Source organism: Kogia breviceps, chromosome 10 (genome assembly GCF_026419965.1).
Source record: "Kogia breviceps isolate mKogBre1 chromosome 10, mKogBre1 haplotype 1, whole genome shotgun sequence".
In the NCBI taxonomy this organism is placed as follows: domain Eukaryota; kingdom Metazoa; phylum Chordata; class Mammalia; order Artiodactyla; family Physeteridae; genus Kogia; species Kogia breviceps.
This window is the reverse complement of record NC_081319.1, coordinates 101,672,425-101,700,009: the sequence shown is the minus strand read 5'-3', so window position 1 is coordinate 101,700,009 and position 27,585 is coordinate 101,672,425. Positions and strand designations below refer to the sequence as shown.

Below are 27,585 nucleotides of genomic sequence, written 5' to 3'. Positions count from 1 at the left end.
GCAAATCCTCTCTGGAATGGGTGTTCCTTAAGAGTGAGGGTTGTATTTGATTCTTTTTTGCATCCTAAGCACCTAGCATAATGCCTGGCTCACATCTGATTCAGTGCGAGTGAGTGAACAAATGCTGTTAAGATAAAAATAGCGCAGTCAAGTCAGCGATGTTACGGTATTTGTTAAAAAGGTTAAGACGGCTGGTTCTAGGGACAAGTACAAGGACATTCAATAGAGGCACACACACGAAAAGCAGAATCTGTGCAAATGAAACATTTTTGCCCAAACACGTAGTGGAAACAAACTGTCATTTGCTTAATTAGGAAGGAGGCACACAAAGAGTTTTGAGCACCACTCTGGTTTGCCTGATGATTTGATGACCGTGCCGTTTAAAGAGCAAATGTGACACCGGGATGCATAAGTATTTTCACTATGCTAAAGCCATATTGTTGGTTTATTATGCTGGTCAAATTTTACTAGAATTCTGCACTCATTTGACCAAGGAAGAACCTAGAATATAAAGTGGGTTAAAGATAAAAAATCACTTTAGGAAATTAAGAGACTTAGATAACAGTCCAGAGAATGCTAAGAGATAAAAACATTAGTTGAGCCTAAAGCCTGCAGTGCAATCCTAACTATTTGGAGTTGGTCAAATGTCACACATTACGGGCGCAGTCCCCGCAAGACTGCTCTCACTTCAGAACCAGCTGCAAGCTCCGAGGTTCCCAGGCCACCAACTGGTTACAAATTTGGGAGCGTTACCACTTTCCCCTCAGGTTCCATACTTCGCTAGAACAACTCATAGGACTTAGGAAAGCGTTACACATTCCACTACAGTTTTATCATAAAGGATACAAATCAGGAACAGACAAATGAAGAGACCTGTGGGGCAAGGTCTAAGCTTCCGTGTCCTCAAGTGCATCGCTCTCCTGGCACATCCGCGGGTACCTACAATCAGGGAAGTAATCCCAAACCTTCGTCTCTGGAGGTTTTATTGGGTCTCACTATGAAGCCATGATTGATTGAATCACTGATCATGCGATTGAACTCAATCATCTCCAAACCCCTTACCTTCCCCAAAGGTTGGGCCAATATCCTGAGGCTCAAAACCCTAATCCCATAGTCACATGCTGAGACTTTCCAGCAAGGCCAGCCTCGACCCGGGAACCACCAAGACTCACAATTCCTATCACTTGGGAAATTCCAAGGACTAGAAGCTCCCTCCCAGAAATCAAGGACAAAGGTCGGCCAAATTCTTTGCTATACAACATGCCTTGCTGAGGATTCTGGCTAGGCTGGCTTACCTCTAGGTCAAATCTTAACACAGTGATCCACAAAGAGTTGGCTGCATTCTTCTGCTATTGTTATTTTGTTGCACTGTTACTTTGTTATTGTTATCTTGTATGCCAAGAAGGGGACATTATATGGCAGAATTCAGAATGTATCTTTTTTCGTCTAATGATATTCTTTGATGACTAGTTCTGTATGACACAGATCTTTACTGTAGGTATGACAGGCACGTGATGTGAACACAGATGAAGAAACAACTTATATCTACATACAGCTTGAAACAAAGACACGTACGTGCATTCCACAAATGTGTCCATCGAACGATCCTCACCTATTCACTCAAGTATGTCTCACAAATTCTTTACTAAAGACACTTCATCACTCACGACGTTACTTTGGGTTACTTAAATGTTCAGTGAGGTACAATGAACAGAAAACATGCCTTGCGGTGTGAATGGGTTTGAAACGTACTCATGTGAGCTAGTAAGCACCCACCCCGGTCCTCAAACTCTGTATTTGCAAAAATGTAAACATGAATAATCCCACCTACTCAGAGAGGCAGCACCGTGGTTAACGGCATGAACCTGGAACCAGACTGCTTGACAGCTCCGGCTTTTTCTAGCTACGTAAGGTTACGAAGGTCACTAATGCCACAGCTTTCCCATCTGCAGAATGAAGTTAATATTAATACTTACCCTTAGACAGGTGCTGTGAGGATTAAATAAGATATTGCATATAAAGCACGTATAATAGTGCCAGGTACCTAACAAGCACTTAAATACTGGCTATTGCAATTAATATTTTATTCTTTTTTTTTTGGCCACACTGCACAGCTTGTGGGATCTTAGTTCCCCAACCAGGGATTGAATCCGGGCCCCCTTGGCAGTGAAAGCGCAGAGTCCTAACCACTGGACCACAGGGAACTCCTGCAATTAATATTTTATATTCCCTTATTATTACTTTTTTGGTTGCTGGGATGACATATTCAGGAAAGGTCACATTTTAAATCTGGCACAAAGTACACATCCCAATGCTGATTTCCTTCACTACAGAAATGATTCTGTATTTTAGACTACTACTATTCCATGGATACAAATAAGTGAGATGAAGTTTACCTCCTTCTGATGGCAGGTCAAATAAGGAAATGGAGTATAAAGGGTTAGCCTGACAAACTGATTTTTAAACAGTGCTCAATTGTTTAAAATTGGGGATGGGGTAGGTGAGAGGAGGAGCTGGTAACAGGCAGTCAGAGGTAAAAAAATTAGAAAAGTATGGGGATAACAGGATGACTTGATAAGTTAAAATTATAATATTTTATCAAGGACTCGGGAAAATTAACTTTTTTTAAAAAGCACAAATCCTTCCTGTCTTAGAGTTTAAGGCAGTAGTATCATGGAGTGCAAATTAACATTCCTTTCACTTTAAAAGATGAAAACTTAAAAAATGATTATCATTTGGGGAAAAAAAGACCCACAGTATTTAATTTAACACAGGACACATGAAGATCAGGCAGAATTTCTTGGGCTAGATCCTTAAATCATCATGGCCTCTGCTGCACCCACATATGCACAAAACAGGTTACAGTCACCATCAGAACACAGTGGAATTTTAAGAATGAGATTAAATATTCCAAGTATACTAGACTCACAAAATGTGATATTACTAAGAGCATGGGTATTAAGCTGGTTTAACCAACATTTACACTGAAAATGAAGATTAATAGGATTTTTTTTTAATACAGTGGAAGCAATTCCAAAACTCACTGTCAAAAAATCAGGGCCAGAATCTTCCTGAATTTAGACTAAAACTGTGCAATGTATTGTGTGAATTTGCTAAATCTACTTGTGTTTTTTAATTTATCCAATTTCATCTTCAAGCTGTCAAATTAAATTTCATTTTTAAGAAACACTATGATAATTTTATTATTTTATAGCAATTTAAGACATCAATTATTTTCCCATCAATTATTTTCCCTTCAATTATATTTTAATTTTTATTTCACTTTTTAAGATTTTTTTTGAGGTGGACCATTTTTAAAGTCTATTGAATTTGTTACTCTATTGCTTCTGTTTTATGTTTTGGTTTTTTGGCCCCAAGGCATGTGGGATCTTAGCTCCCTGACCAGGGATTGAACCTGCACCCCCTGCATTGGAAGGTGAAGTCTTAACCACTGGATCGCCAGGGAAGTCCCTCCCTTCAATTTAAAAATCCAAATCATGAGCTCTTTTAGCACCTCTGATGGATAATAGGAAATCTGGCTTGTGATACATACTTACAGGATACAGGATAATGACTCTTTTTACTCTATTGCCTATATTCCACAGAAAACGTAAAGCACGTTTTCTCTAAAGAATACTTTTAAATGATCAGAGAAAAGCCTAAGTTTTAAAGTTGATGTACACTGTACTTCCCATCTTCGTAAGAAAATCCAACCTTCACTACCCCAATTCCATCACATTCTTTTAAAAAAAAATCATAGAATAATTTTTATTTATAATGAAGTTATTCTCTCTAGACTTTAAATCATCAGTTCACTCTTACAACAGAGAATCAATTTAAATAACACCACCACAATGGAACGGAAAAAAGAAAACAATCTGCGTTTACATATCAATTTCTTTGATATGTCATAATGATATCCAATATTTCTTGCAACATGGTCCATTTCCAGTGAAATTCTCAACAGACTGTAAGCGTCACGGTCCTTCATCTTAATGTTTTATTCTAAGGTGTGCCGGATGCGGCTCTTTTGATTGCTTTGGAAGTTAAACAGTCCAACAAGGGTTCTGAAGAAATGGCGACTTCACATGTAATCCATCCATCCACAAATGACAGCATGCCTTCAAAACCTCTGGTTTTTATAAACGTCCCTTTGGAAAGTTAACTGATTGATGAATTAATTCTACGTTATAAAGCGAATCGCTGTCTAGACAGTCTGTGCCAGCGTCCCTGACCTCCTCACTTCCACTGTTTTGTTTATCACATCATACAGCGATGGGAGTCTTATTTTGTCCATATTTTTGCTGTAAACATTGAGAAATATACCAAGGATAACTAACAAACCAGACCATACATACCTAAGAGAAAAAAATAAGGAAAAAAGATTAATGTCAGAGTAACAATTTGTCATTAACCACAGAATTTGATGATGTCATAAAAATTCCTCAATGAAATAAAATTTTGCTACTGGATACCTATAAAAAGAGCACTAAAATAAAACAGTATTTGTTTTATTTTACAAATAATATTTAGATCACACTAGATAGAATTCTGTATTTTTAATGTTAAGTATATATGTAGGAAAAGCATTTTACAAAATACTAAATGTAGTTCATGTTTTTGAGGATAATAGCAAATGTGAAGTCCAACTTCTACCAAAAGTCTCAAGAATATGTTTACAGCACTGGATATGTAAACCTGCCAATGGCCTTCTTAGGAATTCAATTCAGCAGTCCAACTAGTTGGGGTAGAATAGAGAGAGATAAAAAGTGACACATCCTGAGAAAGTAGGAGAATTGGCATTGATTACTACAATGAATACCCAGCCTCTGCAGAAAGAGAAACTAATTTATAGAAAACAAACAGAGTTTTCTATAAATACAGTTGTCCCTAGTATCAGCTGGGGACTGGTTCCAGCACCCAACCCCCTCTACCCAGAGGATACTAAAATCGGTGGATGCTAAAGTCCTTTATTTATGGCATAGTATGTGCATATAACCCACGCACAACTTCGTGTATACTTTAAATCATCTCTAAATTATTATAATACCTAACACAATGTAGATGTTATGTAAATAGGTGCCAGTGCATGGCAAATTCAAATTTTACTTTATGGAACTTCCTGGAATTTTTTTTCTGAATATTTTTGCTCTGCAGCTGGTTGATTCAATCCGCAGGTGCAGAACCCATGGGTACAGAAGACCGACTATACACACACACTGCTGAAAATTTGTTCTGTGGTTACCTTTAAGCTCATACAGCTGCCCCTTGAACAACGCAGGTCTGAAGTGCACAGGTCCAGTTATACGTGGATTTTTTTTCAATAAATATACAGTCAGCCCTCTGTGTGTGCAGATGTGGAACCCGTAGACATAAAGAGCTGACTGAAAGGGACTTGAGCATCCTTGGATTTTGGTATATGTGCGGGTCCTGGAACCGGTACCCCATGGATTCCAAGGGATGACTGTACATTGATAATTTCTAAGTCTGAATCTTCTCAGTTACCAAGCAATGTAAGTTTAAATGATGCTAATTTCAAGTACATACTAGACAGTAAAGAAAACAGTCAATGCTTTCACCGAAAAGCACAAACTAAGAAAACCATTAGGGTACAACTCTAACTCAAAGCCTTTGTGGGAAAAGACAGCAAATAAACTTAACAATTTTAAAAACCATATATGTATACATATCAAATTTATATATTTGCTCCACGGGAGTCCCTTAACCTCACCACATCACTCACATTCATTTATACTGGAAACAGGGTCACATGTGCATTGGGACTGGTTAGGCAGTTTAAGTATACAAAATGATTTCTTCAAAATAATTACATAAATTCCTCAAACAGCAGAAGACACATCAATAAATTTGGGTCAAGATGAAAAGGATTCTTTACAAAGGAATTAAGGCTGTTTAAGAGTAAACGTGAGACAAAAGTATCTAAAGGTAGAGAAACCTGTCAAATTAAAAAGTACTTACTGAAATGTGAATGGTTTGGCAAAGAATATAAATGAAAGTACAATGGTCATTCCTTTTCTCCCCGTTGTCACTGTAGGGAGAAAAAGGTTCGTTTTAGAATGCGCCTACTGTCTTGGTAATATTTCGGAAATAATTTATTTAACAAATATTTACAGAGCCTACTGTGTGCCAAGATCTACGTGAGGTGCCAAGGAAACAAAGGAAAGCGAGAAAAGAAGAAAATCAAACAGAAAGTCACTGCTCCTGCTACCATGGAATTTATAGGCTAGCAGGGTTGCAGACATTAAATAATAGAGTGACATTTAAAGTACAACTGTAATAAGTGCTTGATGGAGGCCATGAGGCTATGGAGGCCCGTCATCCTTTAGGGAGACATACTTAGTCTGACACGAAAGAAAGGATTTTTCCAAGGAAGATACGATTGGATTCTGTATCTTTAAAAGCAGCAACCGCAAGGGCATCCTAATGGCGTGCAGCTCTGGATAAGACCGGGAGACATCTCTCCAGGCCTCTTTACACTGTCCTTCAAGGATTACGGCCGGCCCAAGCCTTCCTCCCTCCCCCGGGCCATAAAGCTTTCCTCTCCTCCCAGACGCAGAGAGGAACCCTGCACGTGGCTCCGGTACACCTTCCCACCACCGGACTGTGTGCTTTACTCAGCTCCTTGTCTTATTGGTCCTCCTTTCCACAGACTCTGTAGTTCCTGGCACTTAATCTTCAAAGCGTGCATTAACGAATGAATACCAGATGAAGAAACTGTTTTGGAAACTGTTAGAGCCCGACTCCCCAAATCTATTTTTCCTACTGGTTTAGTAAAAAGACCACTACTTTTAACTGGGATACCTTCCCAGCCTCTCCTACAGTCAGGTGTGGTCATGGGACCAAGTTTGGACAACGAAGTGTGAGCAGAAGTGCTGTCCCTAGGAGTGTGATTTGTGGGAACTTTCCATAAAGAGAAGGATGTGTCTCTCCTCTTCTCTCCACCCACCCTGTCTGGAATGAAGACGAAGATGGCGAAGCAGAAAGAGGGGCTGGATTCCTAAGGAGCCGGAGCTACCACGCCAGCTTGGGAGGCACGTGGCATACGGTTAAGAGGACAGGTCTGGAGCTAGGCGGCCTCAGTTGAAATACTGATTTTGCAGCTTACTAGCCGGCCGATCACCCGGCAAGCCACGTAACCACCCCGTGCCTCAGTTTACCCATTTGTAAAATGAACAACAATAGCACCTACTTTATAGGATCACTGTGAGGTTAGGATGAATAATACACGTAAAATAGCTAAAATGGTACCTGGTACATAATAAGGCCTATGGACATGTTAGCTGTTGTATTACCCTCTCTGGATTTGTTTCATGTGAGAGACAAAGACACCTGCCTGCACCTTCAACACAAGGATTGCATCTCACATTTCTTTATACCAATCACAGGGCTTATCAATACATATAGCCTGATATCAGACTCTTTTTGAACAGTTACTATCTTACAAACAAAACTGAAACCCAAGCTAAGTGTGTGCATTTGCGATCTTTCTTGACAGCATGAGCTGACTTGGAAGGTTACTGACATGACCCAATCTACAATTAAATGCCCTCTACTTACCATTAGGGACGCAAACTTTAAAAAGCAGAGTCATATGTGAGCAAGTAAAGAGAACAGTTAGGAAGAAATATACTTTTACAGAGGGGGCATTTATTTATTTGTTTCACTTACTCTGTGGTATTAAAATAAATATTCCCCTAAAACCATGAAAAATCAAAATCAGGTAAATGAGTAAGGCGCAAATGCCTTATGGATGTAAATTCTACAGATCTCCAATAGAGATGATCTTGTCCAACCCCATCTCTTCACAAAAGAGAGAAACGAGGCCCAGAGAAGAGGAGAGACTTACTCTCCAGGTCCCGCATCATTAAACGTCAGGGCGGGAACTGGGCTGCACCTCCTCTCACACCCCAGCCCAGCGCCCCTCAGGGCAGGTCACACAGCTTCCCACCCTGACGGGCTTCACCCAGGGCTCTCTCCAGATGGGAGACACTGAGAGCATTTGTCATGTGGGCCATTCTTTAGGCAAACAGTAAGAGGGGGCAACTGGAGTCACCTGCTCCCCTCACTGGGCCTCACCTGCAGCCCTTCACCTGCTCCTCTCACTCCTCCAAAGCAAAGCAAGGAACAACCTCCACTTCTCTGACATGCCAAGCAAAGTCCTTGCACAGAGCACGTGCATAATAATTATTAGTGAAAAGGGAAGCTTATCTGGTTGAGGTTTCAGAAAGTATACAAATGAAAGGCCCCCAAACCTTTGCTTAAAATATACCTGTCGTGTTTTAAGTGTGACAAAACTGTAATTTTCCATTATAAATTAAAAGTGATTAAATACAGTATTTTTCCTGGAAGGGATTCATCCCATCATACTTTTTAATAAAAAGATCCTTTAATGTACTTAAAGTTACTATCTAGATAAATGTATGTATTTGATTTTAAAATTAAACCTTCAGGGCTTCCCTGGTGGTGCAGTGGTTGAGAATCCGCCTGCCAATGCAGGGGACGCAGGTTCGTGCCCCGGTCCGGGAAGATCCCACGTGCTGCGGAGCGGCTGGGCCCGTGAGCCATGGCCACTGAGCCTGCGCGTCCGGAGCCTGTGCTCCGCAACGGGAGAGGCCACAGCAGTGAGAGGCCCGCATACCGCAAAAAAAAAAACCAAAAAAAAATTAAACCTTCAAATAAGAAATTTTTCTTTAGAATTTTAAAGAAATACCATAAGCCAAGGAATAAATTGGTGAAATGACAATATTCTTTCTTTCTTTAAAAAAAATTTTTTTTTGGCTGCGCTGTGTGGCTTCAGCGATCTTAGTTCCCTGACCAGGGGCTGAACTCAGGTCCTGGCAGTGAAAGCACCGAGTCCTAACCACTGGACCACCAGGGAATTCCTGACAATTTTCTTCTTAATGAAGAACAGATGCTGCCCTTACCTTTTGAAAAAGAATATCAAAGAAAACTTAAATGCTTATTTCATAATCTAAGCAAGTATATTGTTCTTACCTGTTACAGCAAAAAGTGCACCAAAAATTTTAATCAAAGCCAGAACAAAAGAGATTCCAAAATACCCAGTGAGGGAAAAAAGGAAAGCATAACCATAGGTCCGAACTGGATCCTGCAAATATAAAAAAGCCTGTTAGAAAAATGCAAAACAAACCCCGCGGTATTATAAATGAAATAAAATTACAGATTTTAATCAACTTTTTGAGCAATAATAAGCCATTCAACAATGCAGTCAAGCAAAGATTCTGATTTAATGGAAAAATAATGATGAAATTAAAAATCCCCAATTTCTACATTATGAATAGTTTAAAAATTAACTTACAGGAAAGAGCAAGGATAAAAAAATTTAAATCATTTCCTTTCTGAGATAATTTCTGATTTACATATATTGTATTAAAGGAGTTAGCAAATTACATAAAATAGTCTTTTTGAACAAGGGGAATTAGAAATACAGAGAAAACTAATTAATGGAAGATGTTTATTTCTAAAAATGTGATTAGTGTTTACCTTTGAACAAAATGTTACCGCAGGGCCTAATCCACTAGTGCATGTCAATCCCAATAAAATGTACACAAAACCGATTGAGTACGAATACAAAACCTAGAGTAGAGAAAAATACAGTGGAAAAAAGTGCTATTTAACCAAAGGTGTAAAATGAAGGTTTTCAATATATGGCTCAATTTCTTTATTTCACTAAATCTGCAGAGGAAACCATTTTAAAAGTAACATCATTGTTTCAATATGGCGTAATTTTCTGGAAATGACGGTTGATTCTGTTTATAAGTTTACACATTATTTTAGGTACAGCATAACACAGCAGTACTAATCCTTTCATAAATGGTTACCTAATTATCCATTTTTTGCCTCGTTTAATTACTGAATTCAAACCAGATTTTAATGTTGGGGGTCCTAAAGACATACGAAACAAAGATACTCTAAAACTACTTATTAGACATGAAAAAATCCAAACATTAAGTTTGCAAATACATTAAAATACAATGAAAATAAGCAGTATTATGACATACCTATTGCTTAATTTCCCAATTTTCCTACCAATCGTTCTATTACACTCCTTATAAGCAGAATCAGCGTCATCATCAAACTTAAATACCTGCTATGTGTCAGGTACTGTGCTAGTAACGCTCTATATGGATTATTCCATTTATTTCTCACAACCAACCTTAGAGATACGCACTCTTAATCATCATTCCCCAATGTGCGGATGGAAAAACGAAAACTTGGAGATATTAAGTCACTTTCCTCAAACAGCAGAGCTAGTAGAGAACTAAGGCTATCTTAGTCCAGAGCCTATGTCTTAACCACTGTATTACACTCTTTCTACCTACTTACAATTCCTTAATTCTCTGATCGTTATCTTATCTAGGGAGAGTGGTGATGATGATCAAGAAAGCTCCTGACCAAGATTAAAGTCCCTATGTTCTTAGGGACTCTGTAAAGATGCCCCAACTCTGTTGACTAAGTAACCAGTCCTACATATCCTTACTGCTGTGTGCTCTGTCTGTCTAGCAAGGTGATGGGCTACAAAACGAATGCAAACACAGCATAACAACCTTCCTATATACAAACACCAACCAGCTGGAAGATACACTGGAAGAAAAGGCATTATTTGCAGTAATAACAGCAAAAAGATGAAACACCTAACAATAACTTCAATAAAAAATAACTGGATTTATACAAAGAAAACTTTAAAATCTAAGGGACATTTAAAAGTAACACTTGAATAAAAGGAAAGTCATACCTTATTCTTGGACTGAAAGAACCAAGTGTATAGATGCCATTCTCCCTAAATTAATTTATAATTCAATGCCATACCAATCACAGTACCAATGGGTTTCTAGTTTATTTGGGGATCTGAACACCCAAGAATAACTACTGGTAGTAACATTCTGAAAAACAAAAGGAACAACGGTGGCTAGTCCTAACAGATGGTAAATGTATGGTGACAAAGCTGCTGTCATTATATGGTTCTGGTGCAGAAACAAGCTTGAAAGAATAAAATTGTGAACCCTGCATTAGAATAAGATGGGATAAAAGAAGGTATTTAAAATAAAAATTGGAAAAGTGAATTATTCAATAAATGATACTGGGGAAAGTGGATAGCCATATGGAAGAAAATGCTTTAAAAGTTTTGGTTGGATCAAAGATTTAATAAATAAGGAAATTATAAAACTAGTAGGCAATGGGCATAACATTCTTAAATCTTAGAGTTGGAAAAGCCCTTTTCAATCATAATACATAGCTAGAAGTCATGAAGGAAAAGATAAGCTAAACTACACGTAAATTACGAACTTCTAAATGGAAAATAATACCAAATACAAAGAGAGAAGAAAAATGATGTAACAAAGCATTTTTTTTTAACATGTCCCAGACTCCATAAATCAAAGAGGAAAAAATTTATCAAATGCTTGCAATAAGGTATCAGCGGTGATAATGGTATTTTACTTTTTACCTCCCTATAATATTTGAACGTACTACTTTTATGAAAATAATGATGATAAACTAGTTTAAAATTGTAATGTGAGTCTTCAATACCATAATTATGTCATAAAATTAAGTGTATCATCATTTTTGAGTCTGTCTGATGTGAAGAAAAAGCACTAGAGTATTTACCATTTCCGAATTAGAAGCATTATGAAGTTTCATAGCTTTCTCTTGGACATTTCCAATGACAGCATCTGCACATAGTGCCAGGGAGATGAGGATCACACCTTCAAGAAGGCATAAGAAAGAAATAACCTCCTCATTTAAACATATGAACGATAATCAAGACTTATCAGAAATTTAATTGGGCTAAAAAACCAAAATCAGACCTTAAATCACATTTGCTCAGCAAAGTTGAGTATTTTTATCCACAACCAGTTGTAACAGGCATGTAGGTGATGTTATTAAAACAAAAAAACAAAGACAACTAATACTAATAAATTGCATTCATGCTGTCACCTTGTTGTGTTTCACAATCATGTCAAATAATATTTCTGCTTTTAAGTAGATTTTATGTTTGAAAGAAACACTGTATTAAACAAATACAGAAGAGATTCTTAGATCATCTATTGGGATTGGTGATTGGTCAGTTAATTCAAACAATCAAAGGAAGAGGGAAAGCATAAAAATAGTACCCATATTATTAAAATATTTAATTTAAAACACATAAACATAATGCGGTTGTTAAGGCCTTTTCTTTGAGTATGGGTCTGTACTAAAATTCTGCACTTTCCTTTGTGCAAGCTGCATTCAGAACACACAGTCTCTATGATTTCCAAGTTGTTTTTAAAAAGTGCACCAAAAGCTTAGGAACTTGTGAAACAATCAGGGTATAGAGTCTTTTCATATTTTTATGCTTCCCCCCAATTCTTACCCACACTTAATTCAACAGTGATTTTATTGACTTGTCAAAGTGTTTTAATTAACTTAGTTTTTTTTTGCAGTACACGGGCGTCTCACTGTTGTGGCCTCTCCCGTTGCGGAGCACAGGCTCTGGACGCGCAGGCTCAGTGGCCATGGCTCACGGGCCCAGCCGCTCCGCGGCATGTGGGATCTTCCCTGACCGGGGCACGAACCCGTGTCCCCTGCATCGGCAGGCGGACTCTCAACCACTGCGCCACCAGGGAAGCCCCCTAATTAACTTAGTTTTCACAGAAGAAATTCTCTCTTCAAACTCATTTTTGAATAATTTAAGTAATATTTAATTATTGCATAATTAAAATAACACATACAACTGAAATGAACAAACCTGGAAATCAACACACATCTACAAATGTGCATGTGTACCTGAGAAGCACGCTACTACCTGCAAGTATATAGGACACTGGCCACCAGTCATGGTGCTTTACCAAAGAAAAACAAAAAACAAACAAAAAAACGCAACCTTGGTTATATCTGTGAGTCTGATAAGATTTGAAGTTTTCTCTATGTTTAAAAAATATACAAGCAATCAAAGGCAGCAGAAGAATAAATGTACATGTGTATGCACTCAATTCAGAATTTTCAAGTTTTCATACTTATTCTTCAATTTGACTTTTTATCATGTAGCTTTGGTATTTATTACCTAAATATACATTTTTATTCACCAAACTTGATTCTGAACGCTCTTTTCCTTGTTTCAAATATCAAATCTGTCCTCGAAAGAACTAAAGACATGCTGTTATCGAAGACTTGGAAAACAACGTCCCAACTCCGAAGAGGCTACTCAGACATCCCCAAACTGCTCTGAACAATGGCAACAGCGTGAAAATACCTGAACTGCATCTGAATTACCTGAATATTTTAAAGGAGGACATTTATTTGAATAAGTAAATTCTGATATATTCACTTCGTACATCCGAAGTTTTATTAATGTCTGCCTTAAGTAACCATATTAATAGCTAATCTAATCTTCAGACAATACACTCATAGATCAGGGACTGTGATAAGTGCTCATCAATTATTGTCAATGATGAGGAATCGCTAGGTTCTCACGCCCTTAAAAAACACTCCCATGGAACTCAGAAAGGGTGAGCACTTGAGTTATACTGAGAGGTTACAGACCAGCAAAACCAGCTGTCTCTGTCACTGCCATCACCCTCACCCCACCGTGTGCAAGTGCTTTCCTGTTCATCATTCTAGCACCTCATTCTATCCTTCCACTACCTTTGTGTGAGGCAAGCTATTATCATTATCTCTGTTTTACGGTGGAGCACTCCTCCAAAACAGCTCTTCCCCTCAGTTTTCAAATATAATCTTCCTTTTGCAGCTGCTGACACGAAAACGAAGTGTTCCTGAAACACCTACACCATGTTAAAAACATCTGCAGCTCTAAGCTTTCTCACTGCAGTAAGGCTCACTCGTACTCTGGATGATCACAGTGGAAAGAACGGACCTAATAGGTTCTACCAGCATCGTCTGTAAAAGGCTGGTTGAAAGGGCTGCTCTAAGATGCTGATCTGAATCCATTAACAGCGTGATTAAGCAGGTTAGCAAGAAACATAGACTAACAACTGGTCAGGAACATTTTGATTCTTAGAAAGAACAGCGAAGTTGACGTAAATGATTTTCTTCATTACTTCATACTTTTTTTTCTCACAAATAATTATAGTTTGTACTGCTGATATATGTGTGTGTGTGTGTGTGTATATATATATATATATATATATATATATATATATATAACATATGTTGCTATTTTTGTTATTGTTATTTCGTTTTGCTTTGTTTTTCTCCCTGTTCTCGCAGAGTTCCTTTGAAAGAACTATTTTTGTCAGGTATCAGGCTAGGAAATGGGATGAAACTAAAATAATCTTATGAGTAACACTCAATAGTTTAAGAATGACAATACTGTATATATAATAAGCAATCTCTCTGTAAGGTCTTTAGACTAAAAACAAGATTCCAACACATATTTTTTATTCTTATTTATTTCTAAACATACTATAATACCTAGTCTCCTCGTGAAAGATCTAAATTTAATTTACAAAATTCCACATGGCACACCATGAGGAAAAGTGTTTATGGTGGAAGCTTTATGCACTTTAAGGTTATGACCACATTTATATTACACAGTTCAATATTAAAGAACAGCATAATTTTCTTTTTTTAAGCTAAAACGATGAAAAGTTTGTAAGTTTCATTTTTTTTTTAAGAAAATGAGAATAACAATTACTACTGTGATCTTCCTATAACTCATGTGTATATTTCCAGTTCAGCTCATAAGAAATTGGTCTGTCATGTACTTGATAATGGGCGATTCTATCTAGGCACACAGCCTCCTGTCATGTCAAAATACTATACAAGAGTACTGAAAACAACTGTTATGTTTCCAGAGTTGTGATATTTTTACTACATCTTACATGGAAAGTCCAAAAGCTTTGTGTCAGACATGAGAATCACAGATGCCACACCATCATTTAAAACCCTCAGGAAACTGTAAAAATTCTCACTCTAAACCGAAACACCTACAAAATCTAGAAATACAAGTAAATTCCTTACCTGTCAGGTTGAAATTCGGTGCAACTGTGCTGTCGGCTAGGGTAAACCATATCAGGCCGAGGCTCATGCATAAGGCAGCAGACACATCAGCAACATTGTAATGCTTTCCTGTGCAAAATAAATGTAAGTCAACCTCATTATGCAATTACCCACTCGGCAGAGTTTTAGATCTATGTGTTTGAACAAGTAGAGCGGGGACTGCCTTTTCTATCTAATGTCAAAAATGATCAGGAGCGCTTAGGTCAAGGCATGAGACAGTCAGAGAAGGGCTTTGAATATCCAAACTACCCAGTGAGCACCGAAATGTCCTTATACGTGAGATACGAGATCCCGCTTAATGACAGTGAGTAAATATGAACATTTAAAAAGTCTGTGGAAACTAGTGCCTCTTTTACTTTATGTATAACATAAGGCTATGCATTTTCTTATACTTCATAAGTTTACCAAGAAACCAGAGTAGTTATTCAGGCTACACTTCTGGGTTGGTGAGGATTAACTTACTTTAGCACATCCAAGTTTAAATAGTGAAATCACATAGTGTAACTTTTTGGAAGGACTGTTAAGGAGGTATTATACAGGCCAAGTCAGTTACGACGTGAAATGTGATTTTTAATAGGCAAATTGAGATCATTATTTTTTCCTGTGTGAACAGTTATCCTGAAATTATATGTGAAGTAGCTGACATACACATTTTCATTTTAAAAGGCTCTTTTGGGAAGGCTTATACTGCATAAAGTGAAGTCAGGCTTTATAAGAACTTTAGTGATTATCAAAACATGAACATTCCTCCTGACTGACAGGCAGATGAACCAAACAACAACTTGTTCCACTGCTTGTTGCTATCATTGCCTCCTCTTTTACTCCTATTTTCACATCGCTTGTAATTTAGTTGGGATCCTAGGGAGTCAGCAGTCAGCAGAGTTGGTTAAAAAACACTCGCTCAGCTTAAGCTTTACTTCAACATGGGAATCGTCCATTTGTATAATGGAGGTGGAGAGGAAAGCCCTGGAGAGTAGAAAAATGAAAGAATTGAAAAAGAGAGCTTTCCAGGTACTTCTGAGCTAGGCCTTCAATACGTAAATACAATATTTCCGGAAATGTAGTAGGTTCCAGATTAAAAGAATAAAGCAAAATACTATTCTTATTTTTCCCCATCTCCAAACTACGGATTTCGGATCCTGAGGTATATCACAGAAGTATCGGTGTTTTTATAATAGCTTTTTTTTTTTTATTAGATATCACTCAGAAGTGTTAACAATATCTAGACTGTTCATTAAAGATACCAATTGAAGTTTAACGTTTTTCCTAATGCTAGATGCCATAACATATCCTATTAATTTCAAACAGTATGAAAATATATCATTACTATACCTTGAATAAAAACTCCTCCTAGCATAACAGGAATCAATTTGCAGCACTTGAAGATGACTTGGGTAGGATAATTCAGGTAGCCCAAGGAAGTGTTTGATAACCCCATAGTACCCACAGTTAGAAAAGCTATTATCATGTAGGTTTTTCCTGGTATTCTGTAAAAGACAATTTTTAAAATCTTCATTTTGGGACCCAATTCATACTATTGTAAGAGAATGTGTTTACAATGTGTAAATTTCTAATTACCCTTCTAATTTCTGTTTAATATTTCTATAAATATCAGCAAAATATCACTATTCTTAAAGTTACAACACTGTTAACTTGTATAAAAGAATGTTGGTGAAAATAACAATTTACCTTTATTTAATCAATTGTAAGTGAGAACTCTCAACTGTGTGAAAAAGTAATACATTAGAGAGTTACTTAGATTCTTACTGAAAGTATAAACGCTATTACTTTTAAGGTTTTTTTAACAGTAGTTATTGCTACATATAAAAACCATCTTGACTAAATTTAGAAAAAAAGAATTGATTTTTTAAAAAATTGGCTTCTATAATGGGAAAAGGCACCTTAGTCAATTAACTTCTAAATTGTTATTCTGTTTCCTAACATTCCATCTAGCATTAGGAAAAATACATCTATCCATTCTGCTAGAATAACCAGAGCAGAATTTCTCTAGAAAAACAACATGGTGGTTTAAAACTCTAGACATGGTTTTTACTACCATAATGTCTTATGATTCATCTCTAAGGCTGTAATTCTATAAAATGTTAAAACGATGCAGTTTCAGATGAGGAATCTGACTCTGTCCTTATGATCCCACATTTTCTACTCTGGGCTCTAATTGGATTTCCTAAAGGAGATTCTTAATTTGGTATCTTCATAATTCTGAGCTGTTCTTGTGAGTATATGCCCACAAGATACTTAATGGTCTAAAATAGTAATCTTGTACATTGGTGCACTATTCATATAATTAAATTATGTTGCATTTTTAGATTTAGTTTCCATTTGGGGATTTGTGTTCATTTTTACATCAAGGTGACAGAATTCCATTTTTATATGGCTAGATATAAGGCAAAATAATTTACTAGGTAAGTTCAATTAAAATGCAACATTTCCACTTACATTTCAATTTTGAGACCTTTGCTTACACTTTACTAACACAGTGGTCAACATTGAAAATCCATGTGGAAATAACTGGGCATGCCCGTTATGCATCAGTGTACACAGACACTGGTTTTTATGCTGTCCATGGGGTTCAACTCTCAGTGGGGTATCAGTGAAGGAGGACAGCACCACTTCTCCAGGTAATGATAAAAGTCAGAAGAGGCAAATTTCCTCATCCATAAATTGCAAACAGTGGCCAGAAAATAAAAACTAGGGTCAGAAGAATCACAAAATTTAAAAAGCAGCACAGTAAAGGAAGAATGAAAACCAGCCGGGAACTCAGGAAATCTAAATTCAAAAGGTTCCAACTCTGAGTGCAGCCTGGGGCATGAGCTCATGGAAATCCCAACTCTCCTCCAGGTCTGCTTTCTCACTGGTGAAATGAGGTTAGATTTCATCATCTTGCCTCTAGGACTCTCACTGTTTCTATCTGAATACCCCAATTGCTTACTACTTTAGATATGATGGGAAAGTTTTAACTTTGATAAGCCCCTTGGCTTTTCAATTTGGTACAGATCTCCTTTATTAAAAACTCACATAGAGTAATTAACACTGAAGTTACAAGATGATCTTTGGTGAAATATATACTTTGGAGTAATATACTTCAGAGTATATTTAGGGTATTTTAGTCTATGATAGGCTATATCACACATCACCATATTTCATCCTCAAAATGAAACAGAGAGAATTTAAGAAACTTCCCTGAGGTATTGACAGAATAGGAGGCAGTAACATGACTCAAATCCATGTTTTCTGACCCCAAATTCTATACTCTTCAAGTACATGGGTATTCATATAAATATAGGAAAAGAGAAAAACCTAGCAAAGAATTTGACTAATTAAAGGTCTAAAGAGCAGTGTCACTTAAAAAAATTCATATATACATATATATATATATATATATATATATATATATATATATATATACACTCAAATTCAGAAATAGGGGATTGGGCATATTTTCATTGTAATACACTTATAAAGACTTTTTCTAAAAAGTTTTTAATGTGCCTTAGAATGAAAAGTTTTCAATTTCTAATTACATTTATTATAGGTCTAAAAATTCTTCTACCTAATTCCTTCACTCATGTTTCAATCAAACACAAATGACTTTAAATATGTTATGGTTATGTGGTTTAAAGGTTGGGAAAAACATGACTGGAGGCTCACTCCCCATACTTTGGTAGCTGAGAGGGAGTTGTATCTTTCTAAAATTTAACAGTTAAGAGATGCATCATCTTTGTGTTTTTTTCATTTAATAAATACAGCATTGGGTTCTTTTATTTTAGAAGTAATCAGAGGTCCAGCAGTTTGCAATACATAATGAATATAAATGGAAGCCAGGCTTCTAAATATATTAGTCCTGACAGACACATTTAATTATTTTCTATTCTACCACCTACGGCTAAGCTAAGTCCTGTAGAGTTTCAGAACCTGAAAATAATAAAGAAGATCTCCTCAGATTCAAACATTTTTAACAATGCTGCTATAATAATTTATTGGCAATAGAGAGGTTGAGAGGTAAAACTAGACTCATGAAGAAATACTGGTGTTACTGATTTAAGTATTTAAAATTTTATAGTTATTTTCATATAAACATCAGAAACATTTAAGAAAAAAAAGTAGCTATGAAAAAATTTTATTTTCACTGAAGGATTAAACATTTATATCAATGAAGAATGTCAACATTATAGCTCCTTATTACATTTAAACTGTCCAATATATACATGAGACATTCACATATTAGGGTCTGATATGACAGGATAACCACACTTAAATTTACCAAGAAAATGTTATATTCAAATTCCCAACCACCTTCTGATATAAGAGACTAGGTTTTAATTGCATATTGCTCAATATGCCATTAACAATATTTCAAGATGTTTCTCAAACCTAGGTGGTCGTTACTTTAAAAGATACTGTCATATAAACTCTTTTAGTTTTGACAAAAAGGAACATTTTGAAATTTCTCTAATGTCCAAGAATGCAATTCCTACTGCTGGCCATTACAAATGTGATGATGTTAAGTGGAATATATCCCACAAAACATTAACTATGCTTTTCAAAAACCACTATAAAAATAGGTATTGATATTTCATATCACCATTCTTATGTAGTACCATCATAAATTTTTCAGTAATCACACCTATTTCCATTATAAAAACATATATGTACATCTGAATACTTTCTCCTATTTTAAGAAGATCTATCTTATTACTGAGTCTTAACAACATTTTTTTTTGTTTGTTTTGTCTGCGCTGCGTGGCATGTGGGATCTTCGTTCTCCCACCAGGGATCAGACCCAGGCCTCTAGCAGTGGAAGTGTGGAGTCCTAACACTGGACCGCCAACGCATGCCCTAAACATTTTTTAATCTGATAACATTACACTTTTCTCAATGTATAATGGAAATACCATATTTAATATTTTTAATAAGTTGATAACACTGCTAAAAATTCTTGGGTATTAAATGTTTCATTAATGGGAAATGTATATTTCACGTATAACATAGTCCATGTGCGCAAAAAATAAAACAAAAAAAATGAACTACTACTCGTGTACTTAACTGCCAAAAAATAAAAACAAATAAACCACATACCTTCTCCTTTTGTCCTGAATAAGCTGAAGCTCTATTAGGCCAAATATGGAGTAAAATGCAAACTGCACTAAAGTAAGGTACCAGCCATAGGGCTTAAAACCCTCCACTGAAAATATTAATTCCTGTCAAGAGAGACATGAACACTGTTTAAGTCCAAGGGGCAGACCAATTTCCTCACAGCGTATTCCTATAAGCACAGCATTTTAATAGAAACCAAGCTTCACCCCCAACAACAAAATGCACAAAAAAACATCCAAACTGTAAGGCTTCTGAGAGGTAAAATTAGAGAAGTTAGGCGGCCTTTCCAAAGAAGTGACAGTAGATAATCCAGGTATGGAAATCAGCAGAACAGGAAGTAGGGGAGGAAGAACAAGGAAGCAACCCCCTCCTATGCTTTTTTCTTTTTTAAAAGACCAAAATTAAGAGTTGCCCAAAACAATGAGGAAGGCAGCTGATTCAAGGACTCATGTACTCTTATAAAAAGCATATTTCATTAGAAGTCTATCATCTCAGGCCTGTTTTCCAATATTAAGATAATCAGTTCAAATCGATAATTAATGTTATTTTTTAGAATTCTTGTGCCATAAGTTATATAAAACTTCTCCTTATAGAGAAATGGTTACTCTTCTTAAAAATGTTATATCATGAAAAAAGTTTTTAATTGTTAAAAAGCCATTCTTAATCTCATTAAGAAGTATTCTAATAAAGCTATCTGGCTTAATTAAATGCATCAAACTATCCACCAAATATATAAATTTCAGTTGTATTTGAAATAAATTTTAAAAAGATGAAATTGATGGATAAACTTATGTTCAAAGAAAAACTAAACACAGCCTCTAAAAAGATCCTGAACTTTGTACATTTAGGATGCAGTGTAATCCCCCAAATTTAGATTCACATTCAAGTAAGTCTGTAAGTTATTCAGGATTTCTGGTTTATAAAATATAAAACATAAAAATAACTTTATTAATATCCTGGCACTCAGGTAAATATTGCACTTTCTATATTGCTAAATTTACTACAAAACCCCATTTTCTTTAACCTATTTTAATATCCAATTAGTAGCAATGTCAGTTCTCACCAAAGTGATGTTACAATTATAATCGGTTTATCTAATTTTCAAAGAAACTTTGCACATGTTAGTTGTAAATTAAAATCTCTGATCATTTATCAAATAAAATAAATTTAATGAAATTTGTAAATTTCTAATTCATTTTCCATTAAAATGGTTAACTTTGCTCCCAAGCTATCTGGTAACAATGGTATTTCGAAGGACAAAAAAAAAAAAGTTTCTCAACAAGAGATTCTAACATTTGATAAAAGTTACTATTTTGTATTGTTCTTCATTGTGGTATCTGAATTCTTATATCATCTTCTAGTGCAAAAGTCAATTATAAATATTAAGATTTTACAATTCATGTTGTTTTACACGAATACACCCTATAGCATTTTCAGAAGCTAAGGAATAGTCACAATTCTGTCTTCTCCTTTATACTTACTTTTATACTTCATCTCTATAAAACAAAGGAAAAGCATACAATTTTTAAGATCACTCTGATTATAAAGAATATCAGAAATATTATCTGTTTTCAGAAAACACATCATTTTCCTTTTCTTCAACTACAAAGATTTTCTCATGTTAGGGAATTGCATAAAAAAGCAAAGTTGGTAACGGCTGAAAATACCCACTGATGAGTTCATGCACACATTCTGTTTATACTAGCCTGGGTCCACATCCATCCAGCTCTTGTCTTTGAAGGTCAGGAATTTCCTGGTCAAATGTATACAACTATCCCATAAAACAATGCAAATACAAGACAAACTGTGGCAATGTTAGAAATGTTTTGCATAGGCAAGATCACAGAAAAATAAGGTTCTGGTTAAGTTGAATTAGAAGAGGAAACCAACAAGAATGAGAACACAACAGATGCTTCAAGAAAAGGATGATTCAAGTATTATAGGATTGAAGAGACACCCTTGGAAAAATAGAAAACATCCTGATACACTTTTGCAAAATGAACCTCTTAATGAGCTCCAGCAATCAAGAGTGAACTAGAATGTGGCTTTTGTGCTATCGTTCAATTAATTTCATGTGAGAATTATGTTTCAAAATACCAATCAATACTTCAACCATATTCTTTCAAAAAGGACATGGTGGGGCTTCCCTGGTGGCGCAGTCGTTGAGAATCCAACTGCCAATACAGGGGACATGGGTTTGAGCCCTGGTCTGGGAAGATCCCACATGCCGCGGAGCAACTATGCCCGTGTGCCACAATTACTGAGCCTGTGCTCTAGAGCCCATGAGCCATAGCTATTGAGCCTGTGGGCAACTACTGAAGCCCGTGCGCCTAGAGCTCGTGCCCTGCAACAAGAGAAGCCCCCGCAGAGAAGCCCGTGCACCGCAACGAAGAGTAGCCCCCGCTCGCTGCAACTAGAGGAAGCCCATGCGGAGCAATGAAGACCCAACGCAGCCAAAAATAAATAAATAAACAAAAATAAATTTATATAAAAATACCCCCACATGGTTGCAATTACCTACATTTTGCAAAACATAACACTTAGTATTTTTTCATATTTTAAATTTTTTAAGATTGTCTCTTGCTTCCCTTCCCCCATGTAGAATATTTCACTCTAAAATGTGGATCCCTGTTGTCAGTCAATTTAATCTTATGTAGCTCTTTTCTACTACTATACTAAGAAACTCAAATTTGTGAATACACTTGCTATCTTATAAAAGAAAGTATCTTGGACAAAACTATCAGTAGTGCCCATGTTGAGCTCATTTGTTATAAATAATTAACATATTATAAACGAATGACTAATTTTTTACCTGTAAATATCCATAAATTAGGTAAAATACCAAAACTCCAGCAACACATATGAAAAATTGAGTAAGTTTGTTAAATCTGCTGAGATTTATGCCAAGCACTACAATATCATCTATCGACTTGATGTGTGGTGACATTGCTTGGGTTCTGGACGGAACAGTGATAGAAATATATTTCCTGGAGCTGTTGAACTTGAGATCCATTGTTCTTATTTTGCTGCATTCAGTGCTTCCAAAGTTATCTTTGTTGGTTTCCTCCCCTTTGTTCAGTCTTTCTTTTGCCTGCTGAGCCAAGCCCTACAGAAGGAAATAAACAATTAAAGCAAAACATTTAGACCATCAAGTGCTATGCTCCAAATAATATCTCAAGTCACATTTGGAAAATTACACAGGTAAGAGTTATTCTCTCTGGATAGTAATATATTAATTCTCCTATTCAAGCTTCCCATCCACCAAAACAATATGCTTAGTCTCCAAACACGACTAAATTAAATATACACCATTCTTATTTCCACAGCAACTAAAAGCTAACCTTGTATTTATTAACTGTGCCTTTATTATGTTTCCATTTGCAGTGAGGATACAATTTTTAAAGCCCACAATAGTTTACACATGTCAACATTAAAGTCAATCTTTAATTGCAGAAAAGAGTAAAGAACAGCCCAAACTCCTACAGCTACCAAGACAATTGTAAAATTTATTTGCTAATGACATTTTAAAATAAAGTCAAACATTTTTAAGTTGTGCAAAAAGCTAGATTTAACCAAGATTATAGAAAGGATACTATGCTTTAGCAACAGCATCTCTTAGGCTAAAAGAAAATGTGTTTTTCCTTTGGAGAAAAATCTCTGCAATTTAAAGTCTTTGGTAGTTGTTCCCTGGGTATAAAGTTTCAGTTTTACCAGGTGAATAAGTTCTAGAGACCGTCCGTTGTAGAGGCCCTATGACACAGTGTCTGTGGTTGACAACATGGTGCTGTGCACTTAAACATTTGTTAAGAGGGTAGATCTCATGTAAAGCATTCTTAACTACACACCCACCAAGGGGACACAAAGACACTCCGGGTGGTGACAGATGTTTATTACCTTGTTTATGGACATGGTATCACAGGTATCAGTCTGGGTATCATATGCCCAGACTCATCAAACTGTATCTATTAAACATGTGCATTTTTTTGTATGTATCAATTATACCTCAATAAAGCTGTTCAGAAAAAAGAAATAAAGAAGCCCTTGGGGCTTGTAAAAGCTGAAAAAAACATCATTTTTTTGTTAGTCTATGAAAAACAATCATGAAGGCTCCATAGATGACTATCAATTTCTCTTTGGATTAATAGAAACTGAAAAGTAAATTCATGTAAAAATTGAGGAAAGTGCAGAATTATTACAAACAGAACAAACTTATTAAGAAAAACTTATCTTCCTAGAAAAGAATGTCTGTTACAATCCCGGTGGGAATTAAAATTTACACTCTAGTTGAGAGAAGAGGATAAAAATAATTTTGACAGTGAACTCTGGAAATCTTAAAAAAAAAAAACAACCCCAAACTGCCATATGGTGATTAAAATGGCAAGAATTAGAGTCACCTCTTCATGATCGCTTCTAGTTTGCTGATTTACAGAGATTAAGTAGGTCTCCTTCTGTAATTTAAACTTGGGGTCAAGGCTCTGACTACAACTTGTAACTAACAATACACAGGCATCAAAGAACATTTGTTGTACATGATACCTGCCATATTTTTAAATAGAAAATGTGTAATTTCATTAAGTTTTACTGTACTTCCTTTCCTTTACCCATTTCTTCTTTTACACATTGTTCTTGTTGCCCATGCTACGTTTAATCAGTGTCATCTCTGTTAAGACTTTTTAAGTCACCCTGTAGGATCCCCTTGGGATATGACTTTCTTTTATAAAGCATACCTTAAAAGACCTTACCTAAATGTTGTGTTTGAATGTAGAAGAAACAAAAAGGTTAGCAACTATTTTCCATACATGTAGGCAAGGGTGTACTTATAAATGGGTGTACAAATGGGTGTACATTCTAATAAATCTGGCCCCATGTAGGTTTTTAAGCTTCCTCTCCCTCCCTTGCATTTAGAATGAAGTTTTATTAATCAAAACATCACTCGTCAGATGTGACTGATGAAGAAAGACTCTGACCTCTGATAGCCAATAACTGTGATCCTGAATGTCTGCCATATCCCTTCCATTTCAGGCATTAATGACTGATATCAACCATCATCTAAAGAAACTGGTCTAATGTCCTTGTGATGTAGGAAAAAATATAAAGAAATCAAGCACAGAATTACAACTGCTTTCAAATTAAACGATTAACATTTTGCTTTAATTTACAAGTCCATGTAACCCTTGAAACTAATGTTAAAAAAAACCACAGGTGTCAATCACTGCCTAAGGTCTCTTCCTAAAGTCAACACAGACGTTTAATTACTTGAAGTTACAGATAACTGCTAAAATGCAATAAAAAATTAGTATTTCTAGCATATATTGAAATTTAAAAATAAATGACTGGTGACAATGTTGATTTAAAATGACCAACTGAAGTAAAATTTAATTTAACCTACTCTCTCCCAACCTTTTGAAGAAAAGTCTCCCACTACAAAAAGGTAGAACATAAGGAAAATATGTCACTACGATGTGAGCACCCTGAAAAAAAAAAAACTCGATTCTGTATTTTGCCACACTCCACATTACAATTAAAAGAATACTGCCATTATAGCTAGGTTAACCGGACTCTGGATATTAATCATGACCTGTGGCATATAATTATAAAACACAAAAAACAAGATTCTTTCCCATTTCTCTGAACACACTTCATTGCACAAAGTTCAAGAAACTGTGTGCTAATTTTTGAAGATCAGTTTTCTTTTTCCCTAAGGGAGAAAACTAAAATTAGGACTTTACATGTATATTAAGAGATTAAGTATTACAAATAACACCTATCTAAATTATTTTCAAAGGGCTGTATCTCCCTCTTCCAAGTCCCAAACTATCCCAATAAGAAAACATTCATCCCCCAAACAGTTCTAGACGTCTGATATCCTACTTAGAAGAAATGCATATGCCCAACATTAAATCCTTCTACCTTCTTTCAACATTTCTTTAAGAAAATAAAACGGTGGGTAAGACAGTTAAGCTGCAAAGACTGGAGGAATTTGAAGAACTACCAGTGGAAGTTCATGACAAGAACTTAACCCGATGAGAAGAACCACCTTGCATTGCAAATGGACAGCAGAGTACCATACAGTACCCAGCTGAACGCAGACCCCGGACGTAGTTCTTCAGTGAAAACGCCGTTTTGGGGGACCCAGGCGACTGACAGTTGTCCAGAGGCCCTGGGGATAGCCTATCAGAGCCCCCTGGAGGTAGTCTCAGGCCTGCAAGCCTGCAAGTACCGGCCTGAGCGAGCTCTCGCCAGCCGTAGGGCGGAAGGGCGAGGACAAGCTGATACTCCTCCCTGGAAACCATGCCAGCAGGTTTCCGTTCTTTATAAAAGGAAGTCACCCGCGCCCTGCCTCCCGACCTCATCCTCTCCCGCTCTCTCCTTAGGATGAAGATGGGCGGTGTCAAGGTTCTCCGGGGGGCGGGGGGGGGGGTCCTGCGTTCCCAACACGGCGAAAGGCACGAGGGGGGGGCACGTCCACTCCCGAGCCAGTGTGTCACCTGAAAGGGGGACCCCAGCCCAGGGGGCGCCTCAGCCAGACGGAGCGTCTCCCCCTCCCCAGGTCCGTCGCCATCACCTCCTGCTTCTCCTCCTCGCCCACTCCTGCACGTTCCACCGCAGCCGCCGAGTCTTCACCAGGTGCTCGTATCCCGGGTGCCCGGGCGCCACTTCCGCCTATGTGTCCTCCGGCGCGTGCGCAGTCGCGAGGCTCCGCCCCCTCGCCGGCGGAGGGGGCGCCGTCACGTCTTGCGCAGGCGCCTTCAGCTCCGAGGCGCGGGACAGGAGCCGACGAGGTGGCCCAGCGGTGCCGGGAGTGAGCTATGCGCGCTAAACGCCGCGTCGGGGCGGTGAGCGCCTGTCGGGTGGAGTGTTCTCATCTTCCGATCCGTGCTCCTCGAGCCTGTGAAGCCCCCCAGGTTGCAGGGCCCGGTCCCCCGGTCCCCGTGGGCGCCCACGCAGGTGGCGCCTTCCCGGCCAATGTCCGTGCGCTGGAATTTGAGAAGGAGGCCCAGTAGAGAACGTTGAACCCGGTTATAGACACCGTTGGGGTTCCCTCTGCTTGATCCAAATGAGATGGGGTAAAGTCACAGTACCTTTCTGTGCTTCCATATTTTACCTGCTTTCCGGGGAAGGTGAACCCAAGTAATGCTTGGGTTGCTTCTCACGTAAGAATTCAGCTTGTGGCTACAGCATCCCCGGTCCTTTTCATGAAAATGTCAGCGTTGTTTGGACAGTGCCACTTACTGCTCAGAACGTAAATCCCACGGCTCTACCAGCTCCCTAAGTAAACATTTACCCTACAGTTAGGGCTGCATCTACAATCACTGAGATGCAGTGATGTACAAACCGAGATGGGATCGGTGATTAATTGATTTGGGGGTAACGCTAAAATGATATGGAAGACAAAGATTACTATAAGGAAGGAACCTTTTTGAGAGCATGCTT

The 27,585-nt window shown here is 37.2% G+C and overlaps 1 protein-coding gene across 3 annotated transcripts; it reads right to left on the bottom strand.

The window, feature by feature from the left end:
* Positions 1 to 1,443: 1,443 nt before the first annotated feature.
* On the bottom strand, positions 1,444 to 26,844 carry SLC35B3 (solute carrier family 35 member B3). 3 transcript variants are annotated; one of them, XR_010835181.1, is made up of 11 exons: positions 26,640 to 26,842; positions 22,964 to 23,257; positions 20,134 to 20,255; positions 16,369 to 16,523; positions 14,998 to 15,105; positions 11,647 to 11,744; positions 9,523 to 9,615; positions 9,016 to 9,127; positions 5,980 to 6,049; positions 5,744 to 5,839; positions 4,295 to 4,358 (listed from the first exon to the last, which is right to left on the bottom strand). XR_010835181.1 is itself a non-coding variant. In XM_059076290.2 (10 exons), exons 2-10 carry the CDS (start codon positions 23,162 to 23,164, stop codon positions 4,208 to 4,210), a joined length of 1,110 nt encoding a protein of 369 aa, XP_058932273.1. In that variant the 5' UTR covers positions 23,165 to 23,257; positions 26,640 to 26,844; the 3' UTR covers positions 1,444 to 4,207. The 3 variants fall into 3 exon arrangements, 2 of the variants coding, with proteins under 2 accessions (XP_058932273.1, XP_058932275.1); XM_059076290.2 differs by lacking the exon at positions 5,744 to 5,839 and having other exon boundaries at positions 1,444 to 4,358; positions 26,640 to 26,844; XM_059076292.2 differs by lacking the exon at positions 5,744 to 5,839 and having other exon boundaries at positions 1,444 to 4,358; positions 26,717 to 26,821.
* Between the last annotated feature and the right edge of the window lie 741 nt (positions 26,845 to 27,585).